The sequence below is a fragment of the Battus philenor genome, unplaced genomic scaffold, assembly GCF_028537555.1.
Source record: "Battus philenor isolate CCGP_79_NKW_IND1 unplaced genomic scaffold, ilBatPhil1.0.hap1 SCAF_12, whole genome shotgun sequence".
NCBI classification, from domain to species: domain Eukaryota; kingdom Metazoa; phylum Arthropoda; class Insecta; order Lepidoptera; family Papilionidae; genus Battus; species Battus philenor.
The window spans coordinates 2,898,258-2,912,972 of record NW_027181674.1 but is presented as its reverse complement, the minus strand read 5'-3'; the positions used below and the strand labels follow the sequence as shown (position 1 = coordinate 2,912,972).

Below are 14,715 nucleotides of genomic sequence, written 5' to 3'. Positions count from 1 at the left end.
ATTATAATTAAAAGACAATGTATCTTAATGATTTTTTACATTTATTTAATTATTATTGTAATACACATATTATAAGCATCGACAATATATCGAAATAATTTTTAACTTTTGTCAGACGATATATTAAATTAATTATTCGCACAAATAACAAAAAAGACTAAAATAAGAAGGTGTATGTTATCGCGTTGCTGAGTTATGCATATAATTAAAAATATAAACAAAAAGGCAGTTTTTAAACTTTGAACGTAAACTGATCGAAAAGCGTTTCCAAAGATATGTCTAATAATTTACCAAATTTTTACGGCGGTTAGATGATGATTTCTGAATCTTTAGAGTACAGACATACAGACAGACACATTAAATTATTTATTAATTAAATATTTACTATCATTAATTAAATATATTTATTAATAGACTTTTAATTTTAGATTTAAAACTAAGATGTCAAGTTGTAGCTAGCGTAGTATGGTCTGTTGAGCAGTTAATTTTATTGTAACTTTGATTATATTAAAAATTATAATTAATATTTTTAAATATAGAACCGGTAATATGTTGTATTATAACACACGAAAATCATTCCTATTTCGTATCACAGATAATGTAAAATGACTTGTGGTTAGTACAATATTTCTAGGATTATTATATCTAATAATTAATATTAACTAGATTTTAAAATTTGTAAAACTAAACATTACTTGTCAAAATGTGTATTCGTATATAAATTTGATTTTAGTATTGAAATTTTATTAAAACAGCTTATGGATTGAAGCTAAAAAAATTGTTTATTTTATCTGTATAAATTCGTATAGATAAGATAAATTTATTAAACTTTGTAGAAAGAGTAAAAATTTGTGAGACATTTTTTTCTTTTTGCATCACTACAGAGAAACAAAATCATTTTTAACAATTAATACACAATAATTAAAGTACAAATTAGCTTCAATGTAATTCATAGGAAAATAATTAAAAACCATTTTTATAAATATTCATTGGAAAATGTATCCGATTAGTAAAAATGTTATTGTCATAATGGAAAATTAATATATAAATGCATGTGTGTGACAAGGTTATGTATTTATTATTGTATCACAGCTATTATATTTCATTTTAACATCCTTTGTAATTGCAACACCTATATGAATTTTGAGGAAGGATTTAAAATAAGAATATATATATATTTCTATCAAAATACAAGAACGAAATCATTATATTATGTTTAAATTATTTATACATATTTGCCGAAGAAAGTTAATGCTAGAAAATACACAACTTTTGTTAGTTATAATGACGTAAGAATGCATCTACATTAGTGAAAAAATGTCAGTTGACGTCTGCGAAAAAAAATTGGTATTTGTTAAAAAGTGTTTTTTTTATTATTTTAAATTTAATATATAAGATTACGGAAACTAACAGTGAGTCTATTAGTCAGTGCTCGAATGAATTGTAAAAATAATTGCGAATTTAAAAAAAATGGCGCATATAAGCATATTTTTAAATTTATTGACAATTGTCTTTTTCACTTGCTTACAAAAGTGCGATTGAAAGAGAGCTATGTTCGGAATTTAAAATGTGTAATTTTTATTATTTTAAACCGCCAAATATTATCATTTGCAATTATTATTCAATGTATATATTTCAATTATAAACTGTTTGTAACATTAGGGATATGTTCTCTTACATTTTAAATATTTACAACAATAGTGTTGCTAGCTTAAATAAATTTACTAAGATTGTGTGAAGTGTTCTGAATTAACACATTGTCAGTATAAATGACGGGCGCTTGAAATAAGGTTGTCCTACACGTGTGCAAGCTTCAATATTATTGAAACGGAGGACGCTTCTGTGATTCCGGTCGTGTGTACTGTCACAATATTGTATGATAATGAATATATCATGCGTTGTGTATTAGGCAGAAGTATTTATTCTCATGTTACAAGTGTTCGAGTTGTTGATGTATAGCGGACAAATATATGCATTAAAATGTAAATACAACTGTTTTATTTTGTAAAATCCCTTACAAGGCGAGCCGATGACAAAGTCTCCAATGGCAAGCTACCAAGTTTGGGTTCCGTCTCCTTGGATTTCTAAGAATTCTGCAGCCTCCTAATGCTGTAAAATATTAGTAAGTAACGGTCCGAGTCGAGGCTCTCACTCTTAGATACCTTAAAAGAGTTCATACGCTTGGCACTTGTTACAATTTGCAAATGCCATTTGGACAGTAGGGATAGTCCAATTATAAAATAACATTTTATAGTTGCATCTTGATATTATGATGATTCATCATTATATCAGTCATAGAACATCCATATCTGGATAAAGGTCGCCCTCTATAAATTTACACTTCATAATGAGCAAAGGTAGCCTAGCAGAGGAGCACTAAGATTTGCGATCGTGGGTCACGAAGTCCATTTTTTTGGCCCCTGCAATTGACCTCTCCTTTCACCCCTATTTAATTGGGAACAGGGTTTTGTATTTCTTAATAATTTTTTCATTTGAATTTTTATTTTCGTTCTCGTCTTCCATAGTACACTATATCTTTTTTTTTCCTTCTATCATTCTACAATTCCATCTTCCTTTCTCAATCATTCTATCCCTCTCGTAAATCCTCAAACACTTCAGTTATCTATTTCTAATACAGTATCACATTTTTAATTGGTTCAATTATTTTCTCGTGTGCATCAATTTTATCACAGATTTATTTTACATTTTTTTTAATATCAATGAATTTTTTTTAATAACTTTACAATGTTTTATCCACCTATGTTTTGTTCCTGTCTATTGCGTATTGTGCAACTTTCCTAAAGAATTTGAGGACGCCACGGAGTATATTCTAGGGATAAAGTCTTATGTAATTCAAACTTTGTGCATTAATTATGTAAAATTGCTCATGCACATAAACACGTTTCCAGCTTTCTTTGCGTACCACAATACTACACAACGAACGCTGACCCGCCTGCCAAGCATGGCGTTTATGATATATTTCGCATAGACCTATATCTTTATGGGAGATCGACACCATCTATGGTCTGAAACAACGGCGACAGTGATCACTCGCATACATTATGATATATGTAAGAAAAGGACCAATAATGCCAAACACATGAGTCGCACTAATCGGTGTAACATAACTCCTAAAGATGCCCCGTGGAGGGGTGAAACACGTGTTGAGTAATTTAACAGTGGCAGTTGTGTAAATGCATTGTTTACCGCATGCACATTTATCAGCGGGTTGGCGGGCGGTGCATTTTGTTGCACTACTACCACTGCATGTGCGGAAATGGCTAAATATTGGTCCTTTTCTTACTTAGAATGGACTTCCGCAATTAATTACATTAAGTATTATGATGATAGAAGATATTTTTCTTCTTCTATAAGAGTGCACAACAAACACGGACAGACTTTTTTTGAGGTCACTTTTAGATGTAATTAATGTATTAGCATAGCAATACATTTTCATTTGTATCAATATTACTGGAAAAATTCTCTCTTTACAGTGTAATAGAATTCTTTTAAAAGTTTAATTTTTAATGAACTTTCTGAACTTTATAACAATATAATTTAATGACATTACATAAGAGTTAGTAATTAAAACTGTGCTTATTCATACAAATATTAGGTAACAACATATTTCATTATTAATAAACCATTTCACTTTAAATACCTCAGTTAACCCAATTACTATTTGTAGTTATAAAATTCCGACATTTTAAAAAGACTCCTTTATTTTTTTTATCAATAACTAGTTCTTAATTGATACACTTAAAATGGAACACGGCCACAGAATATACAATTGCAATTATTGCTAATTGTTATCTACAAGTTTAAATAAACAGTATTTTTACTATTTAAAAGTAATAAAGAACTGGAATACTTTTTAAAACTTTTGTTAGTTAAATGCCTTCGTTCAGAAGAAGGGAGGCTTCTCAGAGGGGAATCGCTTTGTGCAATGAGGTGACGATGGTACACGGGAGATGAATCACATAATATTTAAACCCATGGGCATATGCACAATGAAGAATTTTTTTTTTATTTTTCAAAATTTAGTTATTTACTTTTTTCAAATAATATTTATATTTCAATATTATGAAAAATCGAAATATTATGATTATACATTTTTACAGTGGGATCTAGCTTTTGACGTAGTCTTCCAGACGTGATCACACCTATCATCGCGCACCTACCAATTTACGGATCTCGACCGACGGCACGGTTTGAGTGAATTCTACTCCCACTTACACGGCTTAATGAATGGTGTGCCATATCATATGCCGTTCGACTGTGTATAAATAGCCATGTAATTTCGTCAATACAAGCGTAACGAATGAAACAGCCATGCGGCTTACTACATACACCATTGTTTTACTAATTTCAGGTAACATAGTATACTCTTCAATGTTTGTGTCACAGTCATAATTAAAGGAGAAACATTTGGACTTCAATAATAAGTTCGGCTATTGAATGTTTGCGACATATAATACTATCAATTTTATTACAAGCCATAAGTAAAATTGATTAAATTAGATCTTCTGAGATATGAGAGACGGGGGCTATCGTTGCGTGATAGCCCAAGCCGATATCCCCTCATGAGGACCTTTAGACCAGGTCACATCATGGAGCGTTTGCCTAAGCGTTACAAGAGCCCGAGGGTTTCCGAATCTGGTGAAACTCTAGTATGTAACGGCCCAAGTCGAGGTTCCTCTGGAATCCATCGGGTCCCGATACCTTAACCTAAAAAGTTTAAACGCCCTTTGTACCCTGCCCCATCGAAAACATAGAATCTGCAAAAGCCACTAGGACACCAGTGTAAGCCAGGTTAAAAGGTATAGAATTAATAAGACGCACACGAGATATTTAAGAACTTCTCATAATGATCAATAAATATGTCAACAATATAGCAGATGATCTTAGTATATATGTAAATGTTCGAGTATAGCCATGCGTCAGGCATTCCGAATTAGGAAATCGAATCCCCGAATCTTGACGCAATTAAGACGATAGGTTATTGCCATTCTTGTTCTTATTTATACTGACCTTGAAAACCGGTATAAAGATTCCACAGAGGAGCTACTTAACATTAATCGATTTTAACAGTAAAAAAAAAAATTACTACCGTTTGTATTTCCATTGCTTTTTGAATACTTAAATTTAAAAAAAATAAATATAAGAACCATTTTTTTCGAAAGTTTGAGATTTAAAAAATAATTCTAGAACGCTTTTTATCTAAACAGCGAACGAATTAATAAAACTATTATTTGAATTTATTTTATTAAAACACAAAATTTCACAGATAATCTCCCAATTTTTAATATGTCTGTTTCTATTTTGTTGCAGCCAGATAAAAAAGATATAATCTTTTAACATCTTCATTTGTCAACAATTCAATTTTAGAATACAGAATTGGATAATTTAAAGCAAATTCATCTAACTAAACGACTGTCCTAGTGTTAATAATCAAAATTTAAAAAAAAAGGTTCATAAATTAAAATTAGATAACGAATAAAATGGCCAGTCTCAATAGTATATATGTAATACAAGGACGTTATTATGCGCACAGGAATTGAATAATTTATTCTATCGTCTACTTTGATCACAGGACATTACGATGTTTCATCTATTCCTTTGTTGTATACGAAAGATACTGTAGGGGAACGAAGAATTTCGCTTCATCATTTTTAATGCGTGCTACAAGACTTCAATATCAGTCTTCATCGATCTTTAAAAAAGGTTTTATATGTTTGTTCTTCAATAGATATGATTATTACTGACATTTTGTTTCATCAAAATGGCCACGCATATTACACAGACACAGTAAAAAAATATTCTTAATAAAAATTTTTCATCTAAAAAATTTAACTAAATTCAACTGTTAATTAGTCTACCGCACAGCCATTATTTATTTTGAAGCAATGTTAAAGAGTATAGCCAAAAAAACTGTTTTAAATTTCGTGTTTCGTGTAATGAAATAGATCCGCCATGTTGGAAAGGAAATAATTAAAAGCGTTGATATATAAATTGTTATTTATTAACGAGATGGTGGAAGATTTGTGTTTGATATTAATTTTGTTTGAGAAAGCTTATATCTCAGCGATTAATCGCGATAATATCTAGGCTGATTAAGGATTTTCATAGAATCTCTTTTGCAGCAAATGTGCGATGTATACATACATATATATACTTGTAATTTAAAAGAACTATGTAACAGTGATATAAAACACTATTCATTGTAAAAAAAACTATTATTTAATTTTCTTTCACCCGCTGCGATAATTAAAATTAATAACACGGAATTATTTTTGTGTGATGTTAGAGTTACGGCTTCATATGAATCTATACTTGTCAAAACATACCCGCCATTTTGTTAAAATGTCATTGAAAATTTTTAAAAGTATCGATTCTTGAATGAATGGTCATATTGGAAAACTTGACACATTATATATAACAGATAATGAATTTAGATTTTAAAAACCTATATATACGAGAAAAACTTGACCATAAAAAATTAGGTTAACAAAACTTCGCGCATTTATTTTAAACACATGTGTCACATTTACTAGCTTTCTCCCACCCGCTTCTCGTGGCCCGCACAGTTTTGATGAGTGTAATATCATAAGGTCCATTTTGCGTAAAAAAAAAATATTCCGACGATGTTTAGACCTATAAGAGCCATTGTTCCAAAATATGCATTTATTTTTATGAACGCCTTTTCATACCTCTTGCAGGTATAATTTCGTAAATTCTATTCTTTGCTAATCTTTACTCAAAAAAGGAATATTCCTACCAAATGTAAAGTCTATAAACCTTGGAACTTTTAACTAAATATTTAACTAACATGGAAATTTCTTATAACGTACATACATATATATATAGATAATTCCGTAATGGCGTAGTTCCGTATATAAATATGAACAGTGCACACTGAATGCCGCTAGCAAATAATCCTTTTAATAAAACTAATAACTCCATTGTATTCTCGATTGGTGGTTTAGTGACAATATCCAGGCTTATAAACTTATCACTGTTACGATTTACGTTCTAGTAGTGTTTAGTCGGTCCTCTCAGTGGATGTTCGTTCGTGCCTAAGCGATTTGCAAGAAAACGGCTCCCTCCAAAATTACTGTAGTGTTTTTTTTTTATAACGTGTGACAGAAATGTCGAAGACATCAGCCACGGTAACTATTGTCAAATTATTTATTTATTGTTGTTAATTAACTTTATTTTTACGGGTTACATGTAAATTTTTTTTTTAAATTTACTACAATCGTATTTTGGTTACCGGCGTTTGCATTTAAATAATTTTTAATAATACATAATTAATTTTAAATTTAGATTTCAAATTTTAAATTTCATTATCAAGGCAACAGAAGCAACTGTGTTTTTGTATATTAAATAGCAAAAAACCTTATTTGATAATCCATTTCCTGTACCAACTGTTTTTTAAATGTTTTATCTGTTTTTTGTATCTGTAATAAGACTTGTAAAATAGAGTAAAAACATCAAACTAGGTTTATCAATAGCGCCTGTTTTATTCTTAAAAACTTTATTTCTGCATTTGATTAAACAAAACTGCCAAGCGGCCGGTATTGCTTGAGTAATAATGTATAAGGATTAATTATTATTGTTTAATTACCTATTCTGCACACAGAAATAACTATTGCAATAACTCATAAATCATCCTAATGTATGGGATGTTAGTATTATGTGAGAGTGATCATCAATTCTTGACTACCTTAAAATGTAAGATGTAGATAACTGTTAAAAATCAAACGTTTTGTTATATATAACTTTCTCAAACACACTTTGCTTACTTAAAACCGGTTTCTAAAGTTCATTTTAAATGTAACCATTTTTAATTTATAAACATAAGACATAGAATAAAATTTACAATAATTATATTCTTATTTCTACACGAAACGAGTTGGTTTCACGCTAAACGTCTCGACTTGCTTGTGACGCTATACGTTTTAAATTCTCAAATAATACAATTATTCATGTCTACATTATTTGTACAACCTCCGTATGGTAATTATTTTAATAATCTGTTTGAGTAAAAGCCACGACACGCCACCACTTTTGGATAATCGAAATGCAAAGAATAATTGGAAATATGTAGTAAATGATTTATTTGTCTATTAATGTAATGTAATCAAAGATTTAGTTTTATGGCAAAAAATACTAAATAAAAAATAAATGATGTTTCGTTAAATTTTTTTATACTAACTAATAATTGTCAAATTATAAGAATAAATAATAAAATAAACTAACATAAGGAAGGCGATTTAAAAATCATAGAATAACAAAATTCAGCTGTATACATCATTATAAAAATATAATAAAAAATAATTATTATTATATCAGCTGACAGACGCCGACTGCGAGGTAAAGACTGACTCCAAAAATCTCCACTACGACCGGTTTTGCGCTACTTGGATTCAGAGACTACCTTAACTATATTCGTCGTTTCTACTAATGGAAAGCCTGCCAAAGCAATTTTAATAGCCTTTATAAATCATTTAACAATACTAAATTACTTTAACCCTTTCCACTCCAATGTCGAGTGTCACCCGACACTAATTTTGTTCTACAAACTCCACTGTCGAGTGATACTCGACATGGTGTAATACTTATTTTTGCGGAAAATTTTAAAACAGAAAAGATTTTTGTTACTAAAATGTTTGAATCACGAATGAATGAAACATATTCTAGAATCGCAAGATACTATAGTTCAATTAAATTTTATCGATGCCACATAACAGCCTTAGAGTGGATAGGGTTAACCCTTTTTGTCAGTTTTAAATTCTCTTTTTTGACACATAACAGTATGAGTTGGTTTACTCGCGTGTCATCGACGTCGAACTAAGTTCGCGGACTTTAACGTCGCGATCTTTATAGGCTCGAACGTCTGTCACCGGAGTAGCGTTGTTCAGGGTTTACCTGCTTATTATAAATTGGCGTGAATGATTTAAAAATGGCCGCTATAAGTACCAAAAATCGCTTAATCTATTTCAATGACAAATAATGATAGAACCGCGAAATTGTTATTAACTAATTCATTGAACCGAAAATATAAAGCTAGCTAAAAAAATATATATATATTTTTAATATTCTTTATTGTACAAGTTAAGATACATTTAATAAGTTTTACAGTAATATACAAAATAATACAATGGGCGGTCTTATCACACAAGGCAATCTCTTACGGACCAACCATAGTATGGAAAAGGTAAAAGTACTAATAAAGGGTAGTTATATATATGTAAGAACATAAAAACTTCTGTTCATTCATTTATTCATATCAGCCGCTATCGCGTCTATACGCCCATTGTAAGTCATAAACTTATTATAAAGGTCTTTTTAAACAGGCTGTTCGATTATGGAATCCATCACTGGTATGAGAAATGCGAAATAGATGCCAATTTTAAAGAACATTTAAGATTTCTTATAGGTTGACTATTTATTTATGATATTGCTTTTTAAAATAACATATTTGTTTAATAATTATGTCTATGTATGTTTATGTTCATTTCTTTGTAAATATGTATTTTTTGTACACGTAAACTACCCTTTATCAGTACTTTTACCTTTTCCATACTATGGTTGTCTGCAAGAGATTGCCTTGTGTGATAAGACCGCCCATTGTACTTTTTTGTATGTTATTATAAAACTTATTAAATGTTTCTTAACGTGTACAATACAGAATATTAAATAAAATAAAATAATTATTGTTGTTGACATATAGTGACTTGCTTGTTCCCGGGTATAAATAAAGACGAACTGACGGCACAAAATAAGAATTGTCGCTTGAACCACGACAGCCTTCGGATCTCTAAAGACATTATTACGAGTTACTCGAATATAAGAAGATTATTTGAAATTCGAATTTATTCTAGTGATACAAGTAAAATAAAGTTAGTGATAAGAAACTAGCTGACTTCACGCTTTTAAAAAACCCTTAAGAGTTTATGTGGCTGCACAATGCTACTGCTAATTATCAATCTGCTGAACTATACCATAACTTCATTTTTAAATTAGACATAAAAATAAGGTTTATATTTGTACCAGTATATACTGCCGAGAAATTATGTTATAGATTATTTTAGGAGCACAAGCTTAAAATGTATATTACATTTGCTGGCAATTAATATATGAAAGTAATGCGAAGAAGTAATGTTGATGGAGGCTGCGGCGAGAGAGAGGGAGAGAGAAAGAACATCTGAGCTCCTCATCAGCAGTCGGAGTCTTGGATGTCAGAGGGGGTTATACCACGTCTTTTTCCCTCCATAACATGAGCTTGGTTACGGATTTGATGTGATCCGCCGCAAGTATGTTCTGATCCTACGGTGGCGCGAAATAAATCTCGCGTATTTCTGATAGCGAATGGACTGAAGACTGTACCTCTATTATAAATAGTTGAACAAGATTAAGCCGATAGGAATTCGGCATAATCCTTTCGTTGCCAGCGGTGGGGTATCTCATACAAGGCTTCTCTACTAAAAATGGTATCTTCTATCCAAAAATCAACTATATTAGAAATAATAAATAACTTAATGATTATAATGAAAAGCGATTTCAAAATTCGAATTATTGTATTTTAAATTGAGTTTTTTATTTACTATCTGTCCCTAAAGACTATCTTTCCAGAAGTTACCGGCCTGTCACATATTTTAGAGTGATCACTATATTAAGATTTTCTTGATAAACAATTATATTAAATGTATATAACTATACATTGATCCCTTTTAAGCTGTTACACCAATAATCAATCACACTGTATACTACATACATGAAAAAAAAAAAGATATGTTTGTGTTTTTACACTTAATGCCAATTTATTATAAGCACACGTGCCGGCATTATAAATGCATCAAGTACTTAGTTATCAAAGCCTGATAATACACAGGAATTACAATTTAACGATAGCATTACCAGAAAATAAACGCTGGATTTGCGTTAAAATGTTGTTTTTTTAGCTTCATTCGTTTTATTATCCTTTATCGATAAAATCACATGACACATTTATTTTATATCACACTAATTTATTCATACATCGGGTTGTATTAGAAATAAAGGGTGGGCTATAACGAATTTTACTTTTGGAACTCGTTCACATAACAAATTAATTTAAAGAATATACGTTTTACGAATATATACTTGTTATTGAACATTGGAAGAAATACGTTCTTTTTTTTTAATAATATTTTTTCGATATTTCCTTCACATCTTCGAGAACATTCTTCGAGACGACATTTAAGTTTTTCATAAACACGCCTGCGAGGCCATGGCTTTAAGGTATCGGACAAGATGTCATTTATTCTCTAATATTTTGCGTTAATTATTATTTTTGGAACGTTTTGGCTCTGCTCTTGAGATGTAACTATAAAATAATCATAAGACAAATGTGTAGTGGCCGAACAATGTTACACCCCTATGATATGACTTCTTGTAAACATTTCTCGTAAGCCTGGAGGGCTGTAGTTGGCATCAGACGTGTGCCTAGAGGCCACACCCTGAAGGAATCAAGTTATTTAAAAAAAAGTGAATTTATTGCCAACTCTTTCTTTTACTTTTAAACACAAGTGGTGATATATCATCTATTTTATGCAGTAATACAGCACTGGGTAGCAAAAAGTTAGCGAATATTTTTTTAAATACTGATTACATGTATAAAGAGAATAGGAATTAGCATTCCAGAATTTTCTAATCTACATAAATAAAAATGTACTATTAATTATTCAAAGTGTTGCCAAGCGAACTCGAAAATACTTTCATCAATTCTACTATTACTTTATTATTTTTTTCTATTAATTTGGTTAAAAATATATATATATATATTACAAAGTTAACGTAACAAAAATAATTTTATTTTGACATTGAATCAATAAATAAAATGATCACTGTTAAAACTTATATCTTTATCATTTGATAGTACGAAATCCATCTTAACCACATCCGGCAACAAAGCAAATCTTTCAGAATTAGAAAGACAATTTCAGAGTGACCACTAGAAGGCATAATTTTGAACGCACCAGTCAATTAATAAATACCAAAGGCTAAGTCAGCGAACAGCGATGATTCTCTGCTCCCACCCCCTCCCCCGCTTCCCTCCTCTCTATAAAAACAAAACCCTATGAAATGACTGTAGAAACAAACAATATGTTGTTTTTTTACAATGTTAAATGTAATTTCTTTATACGGTACAATATTAAATTATAATTCATAAAGCGCCTGCGATTTAAAAATACCAAATTATATTGTTTAAAAAATAAATATGTGTTTAATACTGGCGTGTCCTTTAACATTTTTACACTTATATTTATAATAAATTTGATACATTTATTTATTAATAATAATTAGACCAAAGAAATTTTAATTCTAGATAATAATAACGACGAACGATAAAGTCATGAAATTAGGCATTAACAACTTTTTTATTAATTTTTTTTGGTGCCAATACCAGAATGTACAAAGAGGTTTTTACAATTTTTAATTAAAAACAAAGTGCTTTAAGAAAGAAATAACGCGTTCGGTTTTATTATTTTAAATTACCAACTTAATCTTGTGATGAATTTATGCAGGAACGATCTAGGAGAATACTTCGTACTGCTAAAGTCACCACATGAGTACCTGAGAAACTTAAACTTCTAAGGAAAATACCTAATGAGGCATCCGCACCATTGGGAACGAAAAGAATATTTCTGATTTAATGAACAGGAAGGTAATTTATGTCAAAAACCGTTACAATTTTTTTTAGTTACAAAGTCCTGGCTGTCTGGAGTTTCTATTCATCTTATCATGTCCTTAGAAAGTTTGATCAATTTTGCAATTAACTGACAACTAATCTAGCTACAGTCCCACTTTAAAAATTAAAAGCTAAAAGCGTTATCAATTATAAGACTCCAAGTCGAGGTTCCCACTCGGAGGTAATTATATAAAGTCGATTCACGGAACGTCTGCCTGTATGAGCTTGGCGGCCTGGTCAAATTAAATCAAATTCTACTTATTCGTTACCAATTTCGTAAAAACTGTTACTTGTGCAATCTTACTTGCTATATTTTTTATCCGGTAAATTATTAAATATAACAATCCAAGCCTATTTAACTATGGCACTAGAAGCTACATACATACAAATACACAAATATTAACCGCGAACTTCGACCGATACTTTAAACAAGAGAGAACAACCATCTTGTTTGAAATGCGACTCGCCTTCAAGAGCACCGAAGCGACATAAGATGTACTTCATGTAATGCCCTCTCAGCAGGACATAGCGACGCGACTGTGGGACCCTTTTGCGATATATTTCCGTAGGTGAAAGAAAAGCCAGGTAATTTCGACAATACTAGCATTCCACCATTCCACGTGGAACAGGTTTACTTCACACAACAGTTTTCCATTTTAGTTAATCTAGAGGACCTCTCTTTTTCCTTTGCTTTTACGATATTGTACTAGAAAACAGCCCGCACATTGCACGTTAAACTATAGCTCTTATAGTTATAAAACTTAGCTAGATTTTTTTTCCGTAATAGAATAGTATTATCAAATTATAACCACAAAATACAGTGTGATCCAGGCAATGTGGGTGGAAAACAAACAGCTATCAATAAAACACACACATTTGTTGTATAACAACTCTTTATAACATAATATTATTTTATTTAATAAACATAGTTCGATTTTATTCTAGAAAAACATTCCGAATAATTATTTCAACATCATTTCCATATCTCTAATTACATTACATCGGTACACGACACGGCCTTGCACTCTCCTACGTGTATATACATGGCTTCTTAAATCTATAAACTTGAGAAAACATCTCCATTGTCAAGTTTATTATGTGATTTAATAACACTGGCAGCCTTACAATTGTTATTATAAAAAGTGAAATTTTCGTAAAATACCCGCCAAAAGAAATGTCATCGAATAAATGTCATTAAGGTTATATAACCTAACTTTTTTATATTTAAATAGCGTAATTTTTATTAGCGCCATTATAAATCAAAAAATGTTGAAAACAAATCGATTCGCATAGCTGTGAATTGCGTGACATCAACAGATTTTAATTCATCATCGCTCATTATCTCCATAAGTTTAATAATTTTATTATTTAAAAAATTATATAAACTATCCTTTCATACGTTAGGTCATTTCAGAATTTTCATAACGTATTTGTAGCCAAATTTCGTAGCAGTTTTTCCGCTGTTAGACAAAAAGTTACACGCTTTTGATGAATTATTCAATTGTTTCTTACTCCCTTCGGAGTTGAACGGCTGATGGCTAGAGTCAGGCTTTTGGAATTTATTGAAGGCACTTGATGTAGCCGCTACTGCACCAGCTCCATAAACATACACCATTCTCTATTCAGGCTCGAAAATATAAATCTGTAACAAATAATATACACATACTAGCTGATCCCGCAAACGTTGTTTTGCAAAAAAAATTAAAGTTTTTAATTAACAAATGTAAGATAAGGGTTGATCGTAGAGGGGTAAAAATTTAGGTTTGTATGTCTTTTTGTATGCTGTATCATAATAAAATAAAAACCAAAAAAATTGTCTAAAAAATTAAAAATAAAATTTAGGGGTGGACCACCCTTATCACTAAGGGGTATGGAAAATAGATAGTAGCCGATTCTCAGACATACTTAATACGCATGTAAAATTTGGTAAAAATCGGTCAAGCCGTTTCGGAGGAGTTCAAGTTCGAACACCGTGACAC

The 14,715-nt window shown here is 30.6% G+C and overlaps 1 protein-coding gene across 1 annotated transcript in view; it reads left to right on the top strand.

Annotated features, from left to right (window-relative positions):
- Nucleotides 1-7,055: 7,055 nt before the first annotated feature.
- Nucleotides 7,056-14,715, top strand: part of fusl (fuseless) — a 49,085-nt gene continuing 41,425 nt past the window's right edge. Inside the window, exon 1 of the mRNA XM_068776748.1 lies at nt 7,056-7,169. Within this exon, the coding sequence (XP_068632849.1) occupies nt 7,149-7,169 (21 nt within the window). The 5' untranslated portion in view covers nt 7,056-7,148. The remainder of the gene's footprint in view (nt 7,170-14,715) is intronic.